This window comes from Eleginops maclovinus, chromosome 21 (assembly GCF_036324505.1).
Source record: "Eleginops maclovinus isolate JMC-PN-2008 ecotype Puerto Natales chromosome 21, JC_Emac_rtc_rv5, whole genome shotgun sequence".
Taxonomy (NCBI): domain Eukaryota; kingdom Metazoa; phylum Chordata; class Actinopteri; order Perciformes; family Eleginopidae; genus Eleginops; species Eleginops maclovinus.
The window spans coordinates 3,191,088-3,213,123 of NC_086369.1; the positions used below are offsets into that span (position 1 = coordinate 3,191,088).

Consider the following 22,036-nt stretch of genomic DNA (forward strand, 5'->3'; position numbering starts at 1 on the left):
ATGTAGAAGTAAAGTAAAGTAGCAAGTAAAGCTATTTTGTGCATTGATTAAGCTTATTTACATTGCACCACTGAAAATGAATCTGTCTACCTGCAAACCAATATTTGCACATTCACAAAATAATTTATGACGTCATCTTATTTACCATAATGGACATTAGTTGTTTGCATAAAAATCTGTATTTCATCATCTCGTGACTCATAAACAAACTGAATGTATTGTCATCACCCAAACTAAACTTAAATGCTGTAAATGTAGGTAACGTCCTTCTTTCAGGGGAGGAGTGATACAGTGGGAGGTGCAAACTTCATCAACCGACATTAAATCGAAAGCAAAGTTGATGAGGAAATAGAACAAATCTCACGCGTAGCCATATTGTCCTGTCGTGCACCTGTACTCTTTGACTCCATTTAAAGAACTTTACGGACAGTTTTTATTTGTCCTTAAGGTAAAACGTCTGCTCAGTCATGCCGAAAGCATCATGTGTGAAAATCAGCAGAGCGAACGCGGAGAAGGTGAGTTGATCGCGTGTTAATGCGCAGGCACAGTAGGCTACATCTGATAGCAGCTACTTGCTAAAATAGTTTTACAAATACTGATAACTGTATGCAGATTGTTTCAAACATGTTAAAGAACAAACTCAATGGTAGTCTACTCGGTAAAGCAGCGGAAAGTCCCATCGTGAAAGGAAAACGAAACTGAATCCAACATGCTTTTGTAGCATGAGTCAGCAGCTGAAGTGATATTATTGACCCAAATGTGTTTCCATTTTCCATAGGTGGAAAACTTCCGCCAGTCCCTGTATCAGGAGGTTTGTTGAATCCTACTTTTACTCCGTTTTAAATGATTAGGTTTCAAAATAAGCCCCTTTTGTGTTCTCTTTTGTTTTGCAGGCAGATGTTTTGTTCTCCAACTACATCCCAAATAAGATTGCACAGCTGGATGCCTTGAAGAGGGTCAGCCACTTCAGGTTTTTCACATACAGAAGGACCCCTCACATTTAATTTCGGGTCTTTATTCATCCTTTCTGTGTGTTTTCAGGATGACGCCCTCAGTATCACAGACATGTCCTCTCTCAAGGCTCCCCTGGACATCCCCATCCCGGACCCTCCTTCCCCAGAGGATGAGGTGAGGTCTCACAGCTTCTTCCATACTAAATACTTTCACTGAGATAACTTGGCTGCAGTTAACTTATTTGGATTCCCTCACTTCATCCACTACTAGTTCTGTACGGACTGTATATATAGGACATGAATCAAGTTGTTGAATTAGCTGGTAATATTATTTAATGTCACTGAAGGGAGAAAGTTAATCCAAATAAGCAAAACCTGTCCTGTAGCTGCAGTGTGGCCATGCCCCCCATTTCATTCCACATTAGCTAGTTTGTGTGTTACTGTGTACAAGGTGATTGTAATTTGTATTGTTTTAAAGGATAGTATGCTTATTCTGGAACTATTTTAAATTGTAATGCATTACCCAGGTGTGTGTTTTCACTCTGCTTTCATATTCATAAGGCTGGACGTAACAGAAACCTGTTTAAAGAGACCCTTTTTCTCACATACACAACACATGAGATCCTGTGACAATTGTACATTTTTTATAAATTGCTCTCACAGGAAATGGAGACGGATAAGAATGAAGAGGAAGAGAAGAAAAAAAAGAAAGGTAAAGTGTTTTCATTTGTTTGTGTATCTGCTCACAATGTAGAAGGCGTGTAAAAGATGCCTAATCTCTCTTCCAGCTCCTAAATGTGGCTTCATCAAGGGGAATGAGAAGATTATGATTCTCCTGGAGAGGGTGAAACCAGAGATTGTTGCTCTTAGAGAGACCATCATCACTGTAAGTGAAACACTCCAGTGTCTCTAAACAGAGTGGATTGAAATGTTAGTTGTGATGGAGTTTATGTGACACTCTTCTTCTGTGTTATAGGTCACCTGCTGGATTCAGCACCTCATCCCAAAAATAGAGGATGGAAATGACTTTGGGGTTGCAGTGCAGGTACATTATGCATGTGCATCCCGGCTGTGTATAGGTGAAGAGTTTGGTCAAGTTTGAATGAATTATAACGTTTCTTTCACCACAGGAGAAAATCTTGGAGAGAATCGCTGCAGTGAAGACCAAAGTTGACGGTTTTCAGACCAACATCAACAAGTAGTGTGATGTTTTCTTTACTACAAATTAAATATAGGATAATTTTATTAATTCTTAGATGAACAGCACATACTTATGGGAACATCTTACAACCCCCCTTTTTTTCTGGAATTATTCAGGTACTTTTCAGAGAGAGGAGATGCTGTTGGAAAGGCTTCCAAAGACACTCATGTGGTGAGTCTACCCCTGCTCTTATATATCTAATTCCTTTTAAAAGATAATAAAACAAACAGCAACTAGAATTGTGTGTGTATGTCATCTGTCTTTGTGACCTCTATTGTTATTCTTAATCTATTAAAACACACTGTTGCATTGTGGGACATTTCCCTTCATAATTACTGTAGTTTTTATCCACTCAATCCCACATGCACGTCCTGATGACAAAACAAATGAAAAGCCCCACATTTTGATTACTCCACCGCTGAAAATAGTCCCTGCAAATGTGCTCCTGTTTGTTTAATGAGAACTCTTTTAAAGCTTTGATAATATTACTGGAAATATCTCTAACATAGCCTTCTCTGCCTCTAGATGGACTACCGCAGGCTGGTCAGCGAGAAGGACGAGGACATGTACTCTGAGATCAAAGTGATTGTTCTCGACATTCGCGGCTTCTACGTAAGTTAAAATGACCGGTCATTTATCACCGTACCGTCAGAAGAATTTATAACTATATGTCTGCCTGTTCACTGTAGGCCGAGCTTTACGACATCATCAACAAGAATCTGGAGAAGGTGACCAATCCAAAGGGAGAGGAGAAACCGTCCATGTACTGAGGCTGGTTGTGGTGGGGGTGACATACTACAATTCATTTGTTGCTCCTCTAATAATAATCATCTCTCTGTACAGTAATGCTTCATGTGCATTACTAAATTTAGCTTACCCTTCTTAAAGGATATCAATAAAAGTTTTATCTCTGATCTGCGATGACTCTTTAGTTTTGTACCGACACTTGTTCTTAAGTTGTACTACAAATGAAAAACGAAATAAAGAAATCTTGGGTTTTTTTCTAACTGAGTTGCATTTATTTTGTAAAGAAAAACAGTTGTGTGTGATTCATGATGCACTTCTGAATTCAACCTCTTTTTTATAACAAATACTCAATTGAAATCTTACAAAAATATTTTACCTTACTTGAGATCAAGAGGGAATGATCCGAAAATAACAATATTAACTAAGGAACACAAAGTAAAGGCATAACTCCTCTTCAATGATGACTCTCCTCTCATACTTCAGGACCTTCTCCTCCAGGTATGAGCTGCAAATTAAAGACAAATATAAGAATATTAAAGGTCTATAAAAGGAACATGTCATGTGGAGTGTGGAAGATACACCTGTGTGCGTATTAAGTGGATTAAATAGTGAAAACTGCAGGTGATTACCATTGTGATGTTATTGCCATTGAGGAGGATCTGGTCCAGTTTGGTTATCCTTCTTCCCTCTGGTGTGATTTCACTGAAACATGGATAAATATTTATGGATTAATTCATCAAAATGATCCTTAAAAATGAATTTATATTAGGAAAACAACAAAAGGTGTACTTACAATTCTGTCACGTCTTCCAGGACCATGTCTAAAACACTGAGTTAAGGACAAAACTGGAACAACATTCAACAAAGTGAAGAGCATTTAACACAACATATTTCAATCTTTCAGAAAGTTAAGATTGAATCTGGTAAGGATACTGACAAAGTCATCGAAACCAAGCAGGGTGCCAACGATCTCTTTGTCCGTTTTCATGACGATGTGAATTCTGGAGCCAATACATTTGTCCACAAGTTCTAAAAGATAAAAAAACAAATGAATATTAGAGATGTTCAGATGATCATTTATAAAAAAAATAATACGTTTTCATACGTTTGTACATGTGTGATATGTAAAGTAAATGAAATTGTCAGATACACTTATTGGAGTAAAAGTAGTGGCATTACAAAAGCCTGAAGTTAATTACAAACTCCATAAAATGTGTGCTGTACCAAATGTTATGGTACTTCAGATAATGTATATGGTTTCATTTCCCTTCTTAAAACGGTTATGTGTCTGGAAAACTTTTATGTTACGCAAGTCATACAACTAAATAAGACCATCAATGTGTACTGTTAGCAAAGACAGCTAATGTTTGTAATAACGACTATCATGCGTTTTTACCGCAGCTGAAAGCATGATGCTAACGTTACCTAGCTAACCAAACCTAATTCATATCTGACTTCCGCTTTTAGTCAATACCCCAAACTCTGACTTTCATTACTGCTTTCTAATTGACAGGCAACTATCTAAAAACAGAACAGGAACAATATTTTAACAGTACAAACCAAGTGGGAGCAACTGGGACGGATTTGTTGCTGGAGTAGCCGCCATGTTCATTCAAGAGTGAGCAACAGTCTGAACCAATGGAAAGAAGAAAGTCAGTAACCAGGCAAAAGCAATCGATTAAAAAAATTAATGGTGTAATTCCACATATTGCCACACGATGGCGACATATGTCCTTCTCAATACATGACGTAATTATTTAGCTCTAACAAGAGAAGTCCCCACCACGGTTTCTGTGGTGAAGCGATATAAGTATGCTATAAACACATAATGAAACCCATTAATGGATGTTTGATTTATTTTTAAACTATTTATTGTATACACCCTGCATTTAACTGTGGTTTAATTAGTTTAGTTTGTAGAAGAATGTATCTCTGTTATGATCAGGCTTGTTCTTCCATATGTTTCGTATAGTGTTTGTTATGAAGATAAAGAGTTGTAACAGTTTTAAAAGAAAGCATTTTACCCTAAACTTTTAACACAAACTGATTTATTTTATTGAATACCATATATTTGTGTAGATCGTTTTAAATAATAAAAACAAAGCCTGGACGAATGCGGAAGTGCGCTGCAGTGTACCATCCCGCTGTTGCTCTCTGAAACACTGGGAAGGCGGAAGAGAGAATCATCTCCGTGGTGGTTGTGTTGTGAACGCCTGTCTTCCTACTGCGGATTCAGTGGCAAAACGCTTTGTTGGCTGTGTTTACATCCATCACTGGAGGTAAAAACTACACAGGACAGACAGAACATTCGGGGGGAATGGAGTCTCACGGCAGAGACGACGCAAAGGGACCGGTGCTGCATATCGTGGTGGTTGGTTTTCACCACAAAAAGGGCTGTCAGGTACGTAGACCCTTCTCTCCATGCTAATGTTGCTAACTGCTAACCAGGGATTCCCATTGAAATAATAATAAATGCACATTTCGACTCTATTTTTGTATGAATTGACTTCTAATCCATCTCACTGCCTGCATTATTTTTCTACCTGACTGTGCATACATTAATCATGCAGGGATGATGATACATTTCCACGTGCATTGATGAGAGAGTTAACATCAGCTGTTTGCTCTGGGCTCTCAGGGTTATATAACATGTGCTCTGCTGCCAAATTGGACATCTTTCCACTTCAGTGTATTCAACAGCGAACACTGTGTTTTTATAGCAGGCTGCAGCTTGTCCAACAGTATTTATCTTCCCTCTCTGTTATTAAAAGAGCTGGCTGATTTGGTACCAGGATACCTTTAGTATGAGTGTTTGTTTTGATACAGTATGCAATATGTGCTAGTGTTTTGTAGTGAATAGAGTTCAGTCTCAGGGCTGGACTGATGTGTTATTGCTATTTGACATTGCTTTTTCAATGTAGCTAATTAGTTCTCTAGTTGTATGTGAGTTTGTCACAACAGTGCATGTTTGAGACTAAAAAAGGAGAGGTAAGAGAAACGTGAGGAGAAAGTGTCTTCCCCATCAATCATGCTTCAACACCTTATAATTATCTCATGACCTCTTGCGGTCAGACCATCACTCAAACTTAACACGCTTAAATTAAACACAATATTTGATGATTAAGAAAATAAGCCAAAGTCTGCCTTCATAAAATACAGTCTGAAGTCATGAATTTAAGTACCAAAGCTCCTTATGACGGCTGTAAACCTGAGACATAACTGTCACATGGATGTCATACAAATATCTAACTGCAAAGCCAAGGCCCTTAATCTGAATCCAGAAAATAGTCACTTTCATGTTGGCCTTTTGCCTCCTCCAGCGTATGTACGACTTTCAGCATAAGTGCCACTAATGCATCTTCTAATTATCGCCTCCTCTTCTTCAAAATGCATTCGATTACCAGGATAGGCTGGCAGCCGTAAACGCAAACACTGTGTTTCCTCCTCCTCGTTGTTGCTGCTCTCCATCTGCCAAGTCTGTCAGTGTGCCGTTAACCTCGACTCACTGGGCTTGGAAGCAGCTGCTGTATGAGGCGAGAGATAAAACAGACAGTTTTTTATGCAAAAATGAGAGCGGAGAGGGCAGTGCATAGGCTTTGTTTCAGCCCGTTGCCTCTGGAGGTGGAGGACGTTATCTGAGAGGGGACAGCCATCTCCTGCTGGGTATCAGATTGGGTTTTGGCTCTTTAATCCAGTTGTCTCCTTCTCTTTACTCGCCACCTTCTTGTATTCACCTGCCCCCCACCTGTTTCTCTGGCAGGAGGCCTATTAAGGTGACATGGAAAGAAGTATTAAGATCATTAACTTCAGTATAGGTCCTGTGTGTGTGTGTGTGTGTGTGTGTGTGTGTGGTGTGTGTGGTGTGTGTGGTGTGTGTGGTGTGTGTGTGTGTGTGTGTGTGTGTGTGTGTGTGTGTGTCTAGCATTCAGGACCAGCAGGTTTTATGCTTATATCGTAGGAGGCTCTTAACTGTCACCTCTGGTAGGAGGCTTCACGTTTGAACGTTCCTTTCCCTTGAGCTCAGTAATGATGTGAATAAAATGAGTTGCTGGTTTTGATTAAGTGGTGTTTTTTCTCATGCTAGCACTGCAACTCCAAAAATCCTTTTACCAATATTCCAACAACAGTGTAACTGTTAGAAAATGCAGTTCAATATCCAGATCTGCCTTCTGAAATTCTTGGTATTCATTTGAAAGTGATATGAGAAAGGATAATGCAGAGTCATAGGAAGGGAGTAATATCTTAAAGCATCATATAATGAGTAAACGTGCTGACTCTCTGCCCGCCTCCCCCAGGTGGAGTTCTCCTACCCGCCGCTGATGCCAGATGAGGGTCACGACAGTAACCTATTGCCAGAGGAGTGGAAGTATCTGCCTTTCCTGGCCCTTCCTGACGGGGCACACAATTTCCAGGACGGTAAGACCCCTGCTTCCCCCCCTCACACTGTAAACACATTTAAGGGACTGGGTTACAGTAGTGGGTGGGAAGTCACATTCAACCCTGTATGTATGGCAAGGAAGGAATTCATTCTGTTTGCTGCATTTAAATCAATCTATGGTATATCTAATAAAATACAAATGAGAAAATGTATTTTAATGACCTCACCAATCCAAAGACACCTCACACTTACCAATAATGATGAGTTAGGTACTATTGCTCTTAAAAATGACAGCCTTGCTGGTTTTCCTACTCTTATATGGCCATATATGGGTTTTTCAACCTGGTCTTTCTTAACTTATAATGGGCATTTCTTTTCATTCCTCTCTGAGTTGTTGCATGGACCACACTATTGGTTCATAATTAATTGTCAGTTTCAGCTTTTTTTTGTCTTTTTTCCATCCTCACATGGCAGCTGACTTTGAAGGGATGACTTCAGGGTTGGTTTTGTTTAGGTAGAGGTCACTTTTGCAGAGGGACACCGTATCCACGCTGTAAAGAGAGAGAGCAGCCCTGTGTGTGTCTCGTGTGCTGTGGCTGCAGTCATGTGACCATCCTGTGGTTCACTGCTACCCTTCAGACTTTCCTGTGAAGGCTAGAAGGAAGAACTGAGTCAAAGTCCGGCTAAAACTACACCCATCAAACATGATTGTTGTTGTGCTGACGTTACACTGTCGAAGAAGTGAATTTTATGTTTTGCAAGAGTAAGCAAAAAGCTCCCAGATCATAGGATGTATCCGTCAGCCTGAGTCAAGGAGAAAACTCGGCTTTGAATTCACTTCAGTTCAAAATCAGCCCCCTCAGGAGCCTTTTTGCAGGCAGTGTTTGTGCCCGTTTTTGCATTCCTAAATGTAGTAAAATCCTGGAAGATTTCCCTGCTGTGCATTTCTTCTTCTCTCGTGTCCTTTGTTTGTGCCGCTCCGGCAGACTGTTAGCTGATTAAAGCAGCTTTGATGTGAGCGACTCCCTCTGCACTGCGGCTCATAAAAAGCAGCAGTGACACTGACAGAGCTGGGTGTTGGTTACACACTGAACACTGAGAGGAACACTACTACAGATGAACGGAATCATCAAAGTATCACCCCAAGCTTATGTCCAATAAGAATGTCTCTTTGATAAAAGACACAATTATTTGGAGGGTTGCCTGTTGTACTGTAAGCTAATGTTTACGTCTGTTTTTGAGCAGTTTTGTCCCTTTACATTTGTTCCTTTTTCCCCCGTTTGAGCTTTTGTTGGACGAGTTAAAGCTGGACAGTTGTGGACTAAAGCTATGTCTTAATTTTCACAATACGCAATATCTCTAGGCAGGTTTTAAACATGCGCAGTTCACCGTAGAATAGCAACAGACTTTTGTCTGTCAATGCACAGAGGAAATTAAAGAGCTGCGAATTACCTGACAAAATAAACCCTTCAGATTTGAATAATCTTAAGAAACCACCCCGAAAATATCTGTAAGTAAATCAGAGCCTGCTGCTCATGTTTCAGTGTCTGTTATCTCCAGCAGGCCGTCCTGCTGTGAGAGCACGCTGTGCAGCAGAGAGTTGAAGGCTGGGTTTTTGGCGCCCTGCAGCTGTGGCCTCTGTCCAGCCTGGACCCCTGCCTCTCCTCCAGCCTCTGCTTAATCTCTGACGTCCACATTTGACCTTCCTGAGGAGATCTTTATGCGCCACATTATGAAACACGGATAGTTGTGGGATTTTGTGCACTGCTCGTTTGTGTTTCCCAGAGACGCTTCATGCTAGAGGAGCTTATTTAGAATTATTGGACAGTAATTCATACTTGACTTAAGGGGCTAAAACAGACTTACCTGCTCATTGTTTTCCATTAGCACATACGGTTTAAGACTGCTTTCCTGTATTCTACACATTCGTTTCTATTCAATTCCCAAAAGTGTAACTGATTTTTCATTTTGTGTTTTTGGAAAACTCAGCTGCCAGAACAGCATTTTATTCATGAGCTGCGTTATTTGGAAATATCTCCCTGGAGACAAACAATAAACAAACTGTAATGTAGTTAAAAGACTGATGATAATGTTGAGGTTTGGATCTTTTTTACAGCTGAAAGGATAAAGTCTCAGATGTCCAGAGTGTCTTTGAATGCACCAACATTAGGACGACATCAATCTCAACTTATTTAACAGTAATTTATATATACTATTTCCCCCTGGGATGCACTTATTTACATTTGAGTAAATGGGCTCACCATGCAGGGGAACTGGTTTTGGTTCTCTACCTGAAATGGTGAGAGGTTCTGTTGATTGACAGGTGGAGAATGAACAGCGTGTCTATCTCTGCAGGTTTATCCAGTTTGGCAGCCTGCTGTTTGAAGCCTTGCTATGTTTTAAAAGTAATCCCTTACCTGTCGCTCCTAAGCTGTTATGGCTTTCAGTTTGATTCTCCCATTTGTTCCTTTTCTCTTGCGTAACCATCCTGTCTTTTCAACGATTATCTCACTGTGCAGGTGCCTGCGTTAATGTGGGAGCTTATTCTGCACAGCAAATCCTGCAAGGGTGGCTTTAGCTTACACATATTGTTCCTTTCCTTTGGCTGCAAGATGCACCAGATGGACACTTCTTAAGTAAGATTGCATGAATCTGTAATGAAATGTGACTAATGTTGCTTTCAGACACTGTGTATTTCCACCTGCCGCCCCTGAGTGAAGACATGAAGTGTGTCTATGGAGTTTCCTGTTATCGCCAAATAGAAGCAAAGGTCAGTCTTCCTCTTTTCTTTACTTAATGATTAAAAAGCCATCAATTTGAGGGTATATTTTACCCAGAGAAGGACCATTTATGTATACATTGATCACCCGTGACTTAAAGAGAAGTCTTGATAAATGAAAGTGAATGTGTTCCTTGTTGATTGGATGACAAGGATATGACATCATCTCCCCTTTCTATTTCTTTCTATCATTTCATCTTAGTGATTAGTCACTCTCTGGCCTCGCAGCGTTTGCTCTGTGGTATTAATACAAATATATATCTGGCTGTGTTTAATCCCTCTGCAGGCCCTGAAGGTCCGACAGGCCGACGTCACCAGAGAGACGGTTCAGAAGAGCGTGTGCGTCCTCAGTCGAGTGGTGAGTCAGTCAGGGAGGATGCTGCGACCTTTTGTAAGATAAAAACATTTCAGTGTCAGTAGCATTACATGCCGGAAAACATGCATTTCCATTTCATGCGTCCCTGCAGAGATTTACATAATTTACAGTCCACGCTTTAATAGTGTGAGATTCACCATGGGACCTCAGGCTCCAGAAGAATTTGATATATACAGTACTACAGCGGATGAGCCTTCAGTTTATAAATGATGTTTTTATTCCTTGTAATACTCTGTTATTGAAGAAGGCCTATTTTCAGGTGTCATATTTGTATGTTGTGCCTCTTCTGTTAAATGTTTCCCTGCTTTAACAGTCAGTGTTTGATAGTGTCAGTGGAAGGACATTTTCAGAATGTAAACACAACATTTTACAAATGCAGCAAAAGCCTTCCCCAAGAAACTGCATTTAAAGATTCAATATTCAAAGGCTTTATTATCATATGCAAAATAACTTCAGTCCCAGGGGTGTCCAACAATACTTCACATATAAAAGGAAATAAAGAAATAAGAAACACCAATAAAATTGTGCAAGAGCTCCTTGAGGTCAGTTTGTATCTGTCACTCTAATCTTTTGAATGAGCACAAAACTGAAAACAGTAGATCTTATCATTTCCTGCTTGAACGAGGGAAAGATTTGAGGGAAAACAGGAGTCATGTGTGAGTGCTGTTTCTCCAGAGAGCAGAAATAGGCTTGCAAAATGATGGTTCATACCGTACACATGATCCGTGCTGACAGCGTCTGTCTTGGTTTCCAGCCTCTCTACGGTTTGCTTCAAGCTAAGCTGCAGCTCATCACACACGCCTACTTCGAGGAGAAAGACTTCTCTCAGATCTCTATTTTAAAGGTTAGAAAAACTCCATCAGACCCCGTCAGTTTCATTTTCTGTGTACAACACCGCTGACCTTCCTCCTCCGCACTGCAGGAACTGTACGACCACATGAACGGCTCCCTGAGGGGCTCCACTCTCGAGGGGTCACAGGTCTATCTCGGTGGGTCAAGCTCTCACTTCATGTGTTCATAAAGATTTCTGGAAACGTTTCAGACACGCAGAGCAGTGGCATGTCACAGCTGATTTCATGCATTTTAACTTTGAACAATGTGTTATTTTGTAGAATAAAATACAAGTTCATTTCTTGCTTTTACGATCATAGCTTACATTACACATAATGACACCCTAAAGGAGTGAAATGATTGATTTCTTTTAATGATTAGTTGCAAAAATGCAGAACATATTTGTGCTTCCTGGGACTTAGTGTCATGCAATTGTTGCCAACTGCAGCAACGTGACATTTTTCAAATTCCTCATTTGTTGAAGTGTGTTTGTTTACTCTCTTCAGGGTTATCACCGAGAGATTTAATTCTCCACTTTCAGAACAAGGTAGGAAATCACAAATCAAATGAGGATGATAAGCTTCACAGTGTTTATCTTAATTGTTCTTTAAAATGTAAACTCTTCTTTGGATTTTATGTTTCACAGGTTCTCATCCTCTTCAAGCTCATCCTGCTGGAGAAGAAGGTACGATTTAGGAACCTTTTTTCTCTTTTGTCGTCGTCCAGAACGTTTAATGTTAAATAACCTCTGTTGTAATGTCGTTGTTGTTTGTGTTTGCAGGTCCTGTTCTACGTGTCTCCTGTCAACAGACTAGTAGGAGCTCTGATGACAGTTTTATCACTGTTTCCAGGTCAGCAACTCCAAAACCTCCTCTTGTACATTAAATGAAGCCTTTGTAAGGATAGTGCACAGAAGTAATAAGCATTGCATTATATTATTTGCATCGACACAAACAAAAGATATTTGAATATGAAATCGGCACAACATGGTCTCTGCCAGGTCTGGAAAATCAACCTAGGTCCAGACATGTTTTAATATATTTTAATTATTTGCCTCTCAGGGTTTCTGTGAGTGTGTTGCTTCTTAAATGTGTCACTGTCGCTGAAAAATCCAGAAGTATGTTGGAATTGCAGAAACCCTTATGTAAAACCGAAAGCTAGTAGACGGCAAAAGTCAAAGTGGGTTATAATGGACATGGGGTCAGAAAGGAAATACACCTTCAGTTACATCGACTCTGTGCAGGTATGATCGAGCACGGCCTGGTGGACTCGTCCCACTACAGGCCTAAGAGCAGCGTGTCAGAGGACCCCAGTCTGGTGGAGAGCGTCTCAGGAGCCGAGGAGTTCGTCTCCGTGTCCGCCACCGACATCGCCAACACCCCCATGGAGCTGCAGGAGAGAGGCGAGCCTGCCGCAGAGTCTCTCTCCTCGGGGAACACCCCCGAGGGGGACAACCACCTCCTCAAACCCCCGTCACGCACCTCTCCGGACTCCTCAGAGAGTGACTGGGAGACCCTGGACCCCAGCGTGTTGGAGGAAAGTCCCGAGAAGAAGGACGCAGCTGAGGGGAAAGACACAGAGTTCCTGGATGCCTTCGACTCCAAGCCGGGGACGCCCATCACCTCGCAGCCACAGCCCGCCAACGGCCAGGGGGGCGTCGTCCAGGGGCTGGTGTCCGGTCTGGAGGAAGACCAGTACGGCCTGCCGCTTCCCATCTTTACCAAGGTAACACTCACTATAAAACCTTATCTGTAAGTCAGGTATAAGGCATGTGTCACTGAGAGGCTCTGGATACATCCCTCATGCTGAGCTGAAACTACATGGACCAATAATTAGATCCATTTTGTTTAGTTTAATTTATTTGACATTATATATCACTTCAATGTGTGTGTGTGTGTAATGTCTCTTATCATAACATTTGTTAATGCTCAAGACTTCCTTCCATTGTGGACGTAAACTGTGTGTGTGTGTGGAGAAAAAGGGAAACCAACGGCCAGTTTTATTGATGATACAAATAATCTACTTATAGATCTTTAAATGTGTCCATGTAGTCATGTATATATATTTATGTCTAAGTAGAAAAAGTTAGCCTTCCCGTCTCATGGATTTCTATGTTTTTATTTTCACACTTTAGGTTTTATTCCTCTTGAGAAATGGCCTGCATGTTAAATGGCATCTTCAGCCTTGGAGTTTTTTTTAATCTGCCCTAAAATGTCATTATGTTAATTTGATTAAATGTCTATACATCTTAATTTAGAATCAGTACCTGAGTATATAAAAGATCAGAAGCAGTTTATAAATAACCTATTAAATGATGCTCAGTGCCAATATCTCCGCTCACACCCCTCTTATCAGATACTCCCCTCTGTGTGTTTGAGTTCGTGCAGGATATAAACTCACGTTCAACCCTCAGTGACCTTTGCCTCTTGTTGCCAGGGTTACCTGTGTATGCCCTACATGGCGCTGCAGCAGCATCACCTCCTGTCAGATGTGACGGTGCGTGGATTTGTTGCCGGGGCAACCAACATCCTCTTCCGCCAGCAGAGGCACCTCAGTGATGCTATCGTCGAGGTAGGTCCTGCCTGGGTGAAAGATGTGAATGGAAAGGTGAAAAAAGATCAAGTATTTAAATACATGTGTGTTGTGCTGTAGGTGGAGAAAGCGTTGGTCCAAATCCAGGACCCTGAGTTGAGGAAGACCCTCGACCTGACGACGGCCGACCTGAGATTCGCCGACTACCTGGTGAAACACGTGACGGAGAACCGCGATGACGTGTTCCTGGACGGCACGGGCTGGGAGGGCGGAGACGAGTGGATCCGAGCCCAGTTCACCCTCTACCTCCACTCATTACTGTCCTCCGCACTGCAGCAAGGTGGGGAACCTCAGGCACTTCCTGTCTGTAACTCATTGATTGCGTCATCCCTCTCACAGCTCTTCTATTTTCTTGTGATTTCTAATGATCAGGGCTGTAATTGTTGCACACACACACACTTAATCAGCTTTGTGGAGTAAATGGCACTAAATCCAGTTATGCTGCTAATCGTGTTCACTGACTCCGAAACATCTCTTGTTGCTCTCCGCTCAGATAACGAGAGGCTGCTGGCTGATTACGGCGCGCCGTTCATTGCAGCCTGGAAGATTACACACAACTACCGGGTGTGGTACAGCAACAAGCATCCTGCCATGGCCGCCATCACCCCGGGGTAGGTACAGCCAGGATAACAGATGCAAAACATCAAATCTCTTCGTCCGCTGCGACAAAAAGTATCGAGAGTAAGAATCTAATGCCATCTTTTTGAGGTTTTAAATGGCTGAGGAGCAAATACAACTCATTTTGATTGCAGTGCAGTGACACTACTGAGGCTTTTCTCCCAGCCACCGAATAATTGATAAAATCCGGGATGAATTTATCTAAAACATTATGTATTTCTGAAACTAACGTGATAAAACAAAAGCCTTTACTTGAGACTGATCCCTGCCTTTCTTCTCTGTTGTAGGCATCCATTCCAGGGCCAGTACAGTGTTGCTGATGTGAAACTACGGTTCTCAAAGTGAGTACTCTTTCATTCCTCTGGGTTATTTGCACTCGTCTCCTGCTTTGTACATTTCAATATGTCCAACTTTATTAGTCGCTGCAATGGGAGGCTGTCTTTGACAACATCTTGTAAGATACGGCAGCTTAAAGACACAGAGCAACATGTCAAACAGAAAGTAGAGGGATGGGTTAGTCGTAGTGCAGACTCGGCGATCGACAGGTGACCTATTTCTGTTTCTTTCAAACTTCATCTTATCTGATTTTTCCGCTGTTGCTCAATTGATGCCTTGAGCACCAACACAAACATGTTGCTGCCCTCATGTGGTGACAGGATACACTGTTGAGCAGTATAAACAGAATGTGGCTTTCAAAAAAGGACAAATAATAACGTTACCGATAAATCTTTAACTTAGTGGGAGGTCTCGTGTTTTTCAATTACTAGTTCAGACCTTGTTTATTCATTTAAGAACATTTGGACCCATTAGGCACAGTGTTTGCTCTCAGCCTCCTGTGCTTTTACTTTGAAAGAAAGACATATCTTCAACACTGCTTTAAAACCCTTAAACATGTTCTGAGTATAAATAAGCCCAAATTATTTGCAGAGCTTTGTACTTCCTAATTATTATATTTGTTTCAAAAGAAACGACTAGAAAACATTCTAAAGAGGGAAATATTCAAATGTGAGGCGATCCAGATCTGTCCCTTAGAGCAGGACAATGTGATTCAGTTTAAAATAAAGAAATAGATTTTCAGGAACTGTAATCTTGTCTTGACTCTTTTAGACCATAAAGGATAAAAAAAAAGCTGTTCCCTCTTAGCACCCATACTGTGTGTACCATGAAGTGTGTTACCCCATGCTGTGTTTGTGGGTGGATGGATATAGCATCTTAATAGTGGTTGAAGGAGGGGGGGGGGGGGTCTTGTATCAGCTGAAGTCATCAATTATGAGTGAGTTTCACTCTCAAACAAAACAGAGCTGGAGACTTCTTCAGCTGCAGCTCCGGTTTCATCCTGGAAGTGTGGAGGAAATGTGACCCCCCCACCACAGCCAGAGCACCGCTTCTAGAGTTACGTGTCTGATAAACCCCCCCCCCACACACACACACACACACAGCTTAACTTGCTCCATCCCTAACTTAGCTTTATGATGAGCAAACGAGCAGGTCCGCTTGGCCCGGTACCCTGAGCTCTCACTTTACTTCGGGGTGTTCGGTGACATGGCCGCTATGAACTTTGTCGTAAATCCTCAGCAAACAAACAGACAGACAAACAAACTGTGGACGAAACCTTTAACTCGGTCTAGTTTAGTTTATCTTTTAAGGTGAAAAGTTTTATGACAACCCAAAAAGTGATAATACCATTTGACAATTTACAATTCCATTCACTGTTTAGTTTCAGAACCTTTTATGTATATCGGATCCAAAACTGCATTTAGTGGAAGTTTGGCTCTCGACCATTAGAGTCTTCTCAGGATTTCTCAATTTCCTGCCTCAGCTTTGTGTCTCTAAAACAGGAGGGGATGCAGCCTGTGTGTGACAGTGTGTGTGTGTGTGTGTGAGGTGTTCCTACACAAGTTCACAAACAGTTTGTAAAATAATGTGTAGTTGTGAATTAATTGCTTTCCAATTATTAATTTCAACTCATTTAAGATCATTTTGATCAGTGTTTGCTCTTGTGCTTTTACTTTGAAGGAGAGATGCTGCCTGTTAAAACACCTTTTGACACCAAATATTCTTTAACGTTTTGATCTAGGTTATCATGTGCACAAAATAATAATTCAGAGCAATAATTAAGAACACAATTTGTCTTCATACTTGTAGGGATATAAGTATGTATAGGATCCCTACAAAATAAAAGACAAGAACAAATCTAAACCTGGGAAACCTTGGAAATAAATGGAAGTCTGCAGTCACAGTATTAGCCGGTTTCTTCAGTGTAAGCCAGAAAGAGTCAATAAGGAAAGAAAAAGTTGTATACACGGAGCTGTTGTCCTGTGACTTGTGTCTGAGGGGCTTCTGGGGTTAGTGGACGACTCAGTCATTTGTCTGATGTTTCCACATTGTCCAGATTCAGTTTGAGAAAATGAAAGTAAAAGCAGTTCCTCACTCTTTGTCCTGCTGCCCTGCCACCTCCTCTCTCTTCACTCCCATGGGAATAAAAAACACAAAACAAAAACAGGCCCAACGCTTGACTTCCTTGTGAATGTGCTGTGTTGTTGTGTATTATGGATGCGCTGGGGGGAGGGCTAAACACAGCCGACCCTTTTCATGTTTCCTCGTCATCGGACAAAGAGCAGCCGGTGGCAGAGATGTTCTCAGAAAACAGGAGTCATGTGACGGCTGCAGGCGGACTCTGGCTGTTAGAGGATCTTTCTGCATTGTCAGAGCAGCACAGTGTGCCGCATAAGGAGCTGTTTATTTGGGTCAGAGTCAGTGCTCCGAGGAAAAACTGCTTTCTGTTACCAAGAGGCCAGTGGAAGCTTGATGGTATCTGGAAATAAGTTCCATTATTTCATTCAAATGTTCCCTTTAACAGCTTCAGTATAACACATGTTTTCCATGCAGTCACCAAAAGAGAGTAATGAGATTCTAGACGTGTTCGTCGTTTAAATTTGGTAATAATTTAACTTTGATATATGAGGAAGCATTAAGATATTCAGTTAAAGGGAAAACCCATTCTGAAATTCAATTAAAATGTCAAGTTATGTAATGAAGTATACAACTGTCTTCTAAAGGTTGGGTTAATTGGAAATGATTATTTATTTGTAAGTTGAATCAGTGTGAGTGGTATTCATTAACATAATCATTAATTCAATCAATACCTAAAGAGTCATTCTGTGTTCTGAGTGGCTAAAATATTATTTAAAGCTTCTTAAAACTACTATGTGTTTATAAATACTATATATATATATATTTAAAAAAGGACACATTTGTCTACAAACAAACAGAATGGCATCAGGACAAATACACCTAGTGGCTTCAAACAGAATGACAAAAACACACTAAGCCCTCTGAGCATCGCTGGGAATGCACAGCAGCGCCTCTCTTACTTTGAAAGGGAAGACAAAAGGAAGTTGGCACAGAGGACAGATTCCTGCCGCTGTGCTGGATCACTGATCCTAGCAACAGGCGCCTAGCAACCGCAGCTTGTTTGGTGGATCCCTGTGAGTGACGGCGCCGCAGGACGCCCGTCTCACTGCCGGGACGCCGCAGAGGCAGCCAGCTGTGGCGGCCCACCCTCCACCGGTCCTTCTGCAGAGCGGTGTGGTGTTGATGCTGCAGTCAGGAAAACACTGTATCTGTCTGCAGGCAACACACACACACACACACACACACACACACACACACACACACACACACACACACACACACACACACACACACACACACACACACACACACACACACACACACACACACACATACACTCTCTGGTTTTAGGTTTGATACACAGACTTTACAAGCTGATGGACTCTTTTAGATGAACACTAATCTGACTGGGGCTTTTTTTATTGCTGTCTTTAAATAATAAGCAAGGAGGCAGCATCATGTTGAAGCTGAAACCTTTTAGTTGTTGTGTTTGAATCACTTTTTTTCTTCACTTGCAACTGTAACCTTTTTTTCGGGGGAATTCTGTCAAATTTTTTGCCATCTGTGCCAAGTAGTTTCCTTAATTGAATATACGTCTAACCCTTGTATCGCATGTAATTGTAAAACATGCTAAATGAATACGTTTGTCGACATTATATCTTTGGAGAAATGTTCATAATGCAGCTTAATCAAACAGACATCATCTTTTTATAATAACCTTGACTTTAACATAACTGTATTTACCCATCTCCCATTCCTTAAACACACACACTGATTGACAGCTCTCTGTGGTGTCCATCAGGGCTGCCGCAGTGTAGTAAATTCACAGGCACCAGGTTTATTTTCAGATGGAATAATTGGCTCATTAGGGGGTGTTAAGGCCCAGAGTGACAGCTGCATCCACACGGTCTCTCTAGCCACGCTGCTGTTTGCCCAGATGATGCAGGAGTGAGATTCCTGCTGAATGTCAGGTCAGTGGGGATCCGTGTGAAAGGTTGCGCGTTGGACTCGCACCAGGCTGCTGTTCAAATGATGCCGCATTTAGCCGTGCATTTGTTGTGAAACAGAGCCCGCTCTCGCTTTCACTCTCAGGTCGGCCCCGATCATCAGATACAGCACCTGTGGCTGCTGCTCAGCCCCTGCCGTTACATAATCCACTCTAACAGGTTGGCGCAACATTTAGCAACGGCGCTTTTGTGTAGTTTGTTTCCTGGAAATGTGGAAGAATTTCTGCAATGTCACACCAGAGTCGGAGAGTGCATGCATGTGTGGTTTGCTAACCCTTTGTTTCTCTTTATGTCCTCTGCAGCTCGGTGCAGAACAGCGAGAGAGGGAAGAAGATCGGAAACGCCATGATGACCACCAGCCGCAGCGTGGTGCAGACGGGGAAGGCAGTGGGTAAGAAAGCTCAGAATACGCTCAATAAATGTTTGAGAAAAAAAGATATTCAAGGGAACAACCAAAAAACAGACACTGAAAGGTCGGTGTATTTACAATATTTGGGGTGTACCTCATCACCAGCCACACATTTCCTATAATAAATAGTGAAAAATGGCCTTTAAGGGTTCAAAATGTATAAAATGGTTAAAACCCTCACTGTTCTCCCCTCTGCTCTCAGGTCAGTCTGTGGGCGGAGCGTTGACCAGCGCCAAGTCGGCCATGTCCTCCTGGTTCTCCACGCTGGCCCAGCCTGCAGTTGTAGCCCCTCCAGATTACGTGGAGGCCGCCACAGAGGTCCAACCCTAAAAACAACCCCCCCCCCCCCTCACTCTGTGTGTGACTCTGCCCTTGTCTGCTCATCCTCTGGCTGCAATGAAGCCAGAGGCTCTGTGGACTGGGAGCTGCTTTTATGAAGGAAAAGAATATCTCGAGGAGCTTAAAGTGTGACCCTGACATCCTCACGTTGCTGACTCCAGGTGAAATCATGACAGGAAGGCAGCGCTGGCATTATAATAACTGTACAGTCCATTTCCACTGTGAGGCAGAGACTGCCAGTGCTTTTGATCAAAACCCCCGAAATGTTTGCTGGCTGCATCATGTCTGAGCGGCCCTTTGCTGGAAGCTTCTCCTGTAAGACACTAAAGATACTGTCGTTGGGTTTGCCGTGTTCACTCTCCCTGCTGCATATTTCTAGAGTTTGCCTGTATAGATATTTGATGACGGTTTCAGGCTCACGTCTTTGGACTGATCAAAGATGAATCGGTGCCACAGGATTTGACAGAACAGCATGAGCTGTGGCACCGTTTAGGTTTTAAACTGAGCCTGGCTCTCCTTCAGTGATGTAACAACATTGTGGTGGTCGTAGCAACGAATGAATTCCTGCATAAATAATAATCCATACATTTTATTTGTATAGCACACTTTAAAAACAACGTCATCTCAAGGCGCTTCACAATAATATGAGGGGAAGGAAAGTAATCTAAGGAACATATTTAAGAAAATACATAAAACTAGGGAGCTGAGTTTTAAAAGGTTAAGAAAATAAGGACAGTCAGACAAATGAAGTGGTTAAGAAAGTCTGAAACTCACACAATTATTTCCATAACTGGTAGATTTTCTTTTATAAATGAGTTAATTTTAGCAAATAAAAAGCTATCAGAGAAGAACAAAGTAACATCAATCTTTTGAAGTTAAATTGAGTGCAAGAAATATGAAGCTTCATTCTTCTATATTTTGTTTAACTTTTAATTTGCATTGCCACCATTTTGAAAGAAAGTACAATATTTAAATGTAAGTATTGAATTAATAGTATTATTTCTTAATATATTCAGTGTTATTCTTTACTTTTAACATTTTATACCATGTTCACATGCCTTTTTAAATGACTCATTTCATCCAATTCAATGTAAGATGATATAATCTTAATAAATAGATTTAAAAAAGGGCAATTTTCACATTTGGTGAAGCGCAAGAAATGTTGGGCGTGTTTCTTCATAAAGGATTAGTCCGTAAAGGAACTTGTTGATTATGTTATGTATAATTCTGGCTCTCAAACTTCCCTGTTAAGCTCCTGTGATAAACACTACACAAAATAATAACACAGTCTGAATGCTGTTACTGCACAAACCACAATGTTGTTACATGGATCCTCGTGTACTGTGTCTGACTGTCGAAACCCTCTCTTCACTATGAAGGATCCTGCCCCCAGCTGTGTGGCAGGGTGTCATTACCCCTCACCCAGGCCTTTTTATACTACATATATATATTGGGAGAACTATATTTAGTAAATCTGAAGATAGTTTATTTATTTGTTGTGTAGGATATCCATGTTTTGTCATGACAACACTGGAGCTGATGTGTGGCGTGTATTTGCACAGAGCGGTCCTTATTCTATTTATGTGACTCTTTAACTGTGATGTCGAGGTGCTTACAGGATCTGTTCCCTCCATACTTCAGATATTCCACAACAGTTGGATTAAAAGTGGTCCAGTGAGCATGCTCTGTCCAGTCCAGTTTTACAGCTGTAATGAGTGTCACCCCCCCCCCCCCCCCCCCTTTAAGACTCTGTTAATGTTCCCCTTTGTTCTTCATGCTTTACACCTTCTTTGGCCATCGAGTCTTTTCGGGAATTTACTTTTGAATTCTGGATTAGAAGATATCAGCTGTTAAGCTTTTTTATCCTGCTATATTTCCATTTTATATTTAACAGATATGAATGTATTGTGAATGAAAGTTCACAGAATATTTTCTTGACAGATGCTTTTAATGTATTTCAGAAGAAGTGATCCTCTACTATATTGCTGTATTAAAAAAGATCAATAATACACAAGGGAGGCTTTTTATATTTTAGGAGACTACTATATGGGAACTGGGTTTTTCTGTTATCCTCTGGGTGTTTGTGTCTGGGTACGAATGTAGGTCAGCACAACAAAGTGGTGTGTGTGTGTGTGTGTGTTTGGAGGGGGTTGTTGTTGTGATGGTGGCACATGGTCGCACAAAAATGCACCCATGTGTTTTCCAAAAACATCAGGGGACACGTTACCCAGCAAGCTCAGCGGAAAGTCACACAGTGCAGAGGGATGGCTTCTATATTTAATTTGTACTCTGACTTTATTTTATTGAGTTCAATATCAGATAAATACTAACATTTCTACTAAGAAAAAGGAACATTCTTTAAGAACCTGGCAGTAGTATCAACACCATTCCA

At 41.4% G+C, this 22,036-nt stretch overlaps 3 protein-coding genes across 3 annotated transcripts; 2 read left to right on the plus strand and 1 right to left on the minus strand.

Annotated features, from left to right (window-relative positions):
• The first annotated feature begins 264 nt into the window (after nt 1-264).
• Nucleotides 265-3,161, plus strand: psme2 (proteasome activator subunit 2). The gene is made up of 11 exons (XM_063912161.1): nt 265-515; nt 779-811; nt 894-956; nt 1,042-1,128; nt 1,617-1,665; nt 1,742-1,839; nt 1,930-1,998; nt 2,084-2,151; nt 2,271-2,325; nt 2,680-2,766; nt 2,844-3,161. The coding sequence occupies exons 1-11, from the start codon at nt 468-470 to the stop codon at nt 2,922-2,924; spliced, it is 738 nt and encodes a 245-aa protein (XP_063768231.1). The 5' UTR covers nt 265-467; the 3' UTR covers nt 2,925-3,161.
• On the minus strand, nt 3,121-4,591 carry lsm5 (LSM5 homolog, U6 small nuclear RNA and mRNA degradation associated). Its single transcript, XM_063912163.1, has 5 exons — nt 4,462-4,591; nt 3,835-3,930; nt 3,695-3,722; nt 3,531-3,603; nt 3,121-3,406 (listed from the first exon to the last, which is right to left on the minus strand). The coding sequence occupies exons 1-5, from the start codon at nt 4,511-4,513 to the stop codon at nt 3,374-3,376; spliced, it is 282 nt and encodes a 93-aa protein (XP_063768233.1). The 5' UTR covers nt 4,514-4,591; the 3' UTR covers nt 3,121-3,373.
• A 463-nt stretch (nt 4,592-5,054) lies between these two features.
• On the plus strand, nt 5,055-21,807 carry avl9 (AVL9 homolog (S. cerevisiase)). The gene is made up of 16 exons (XM_063873966.1): nt 5,055-5,302; nt 7,197-7,317; nt 9,964-10,049; nt 10,345-10,416; nt 11,189-11,278; nt 11,357-11,423; nt 11,772-11,812; nt 11,912-11,950; nt 12,047-12,116; nt 12,509-12,990; nt 13,702-13,836; nt 13,918-14,137; nt 14,351-14,468; nt 14,763-14,816; nt 19,199-19,287; nt 19,508-21,807. The coding sequence occupies exons 1-16, from the start codon at nt 5,219-5,221 to the stop codon at nt 19,633-19,635; spliced, it is 1,896 nt and encodes a 631-aa protein (XP_063730036.1). The 5' UTR covers nt 5,055-5,218; the 3' UTR covers nt 19,636-21,807.
• Nucleotides 21,808-22,036: the final 229 nt, after the last annotated feature.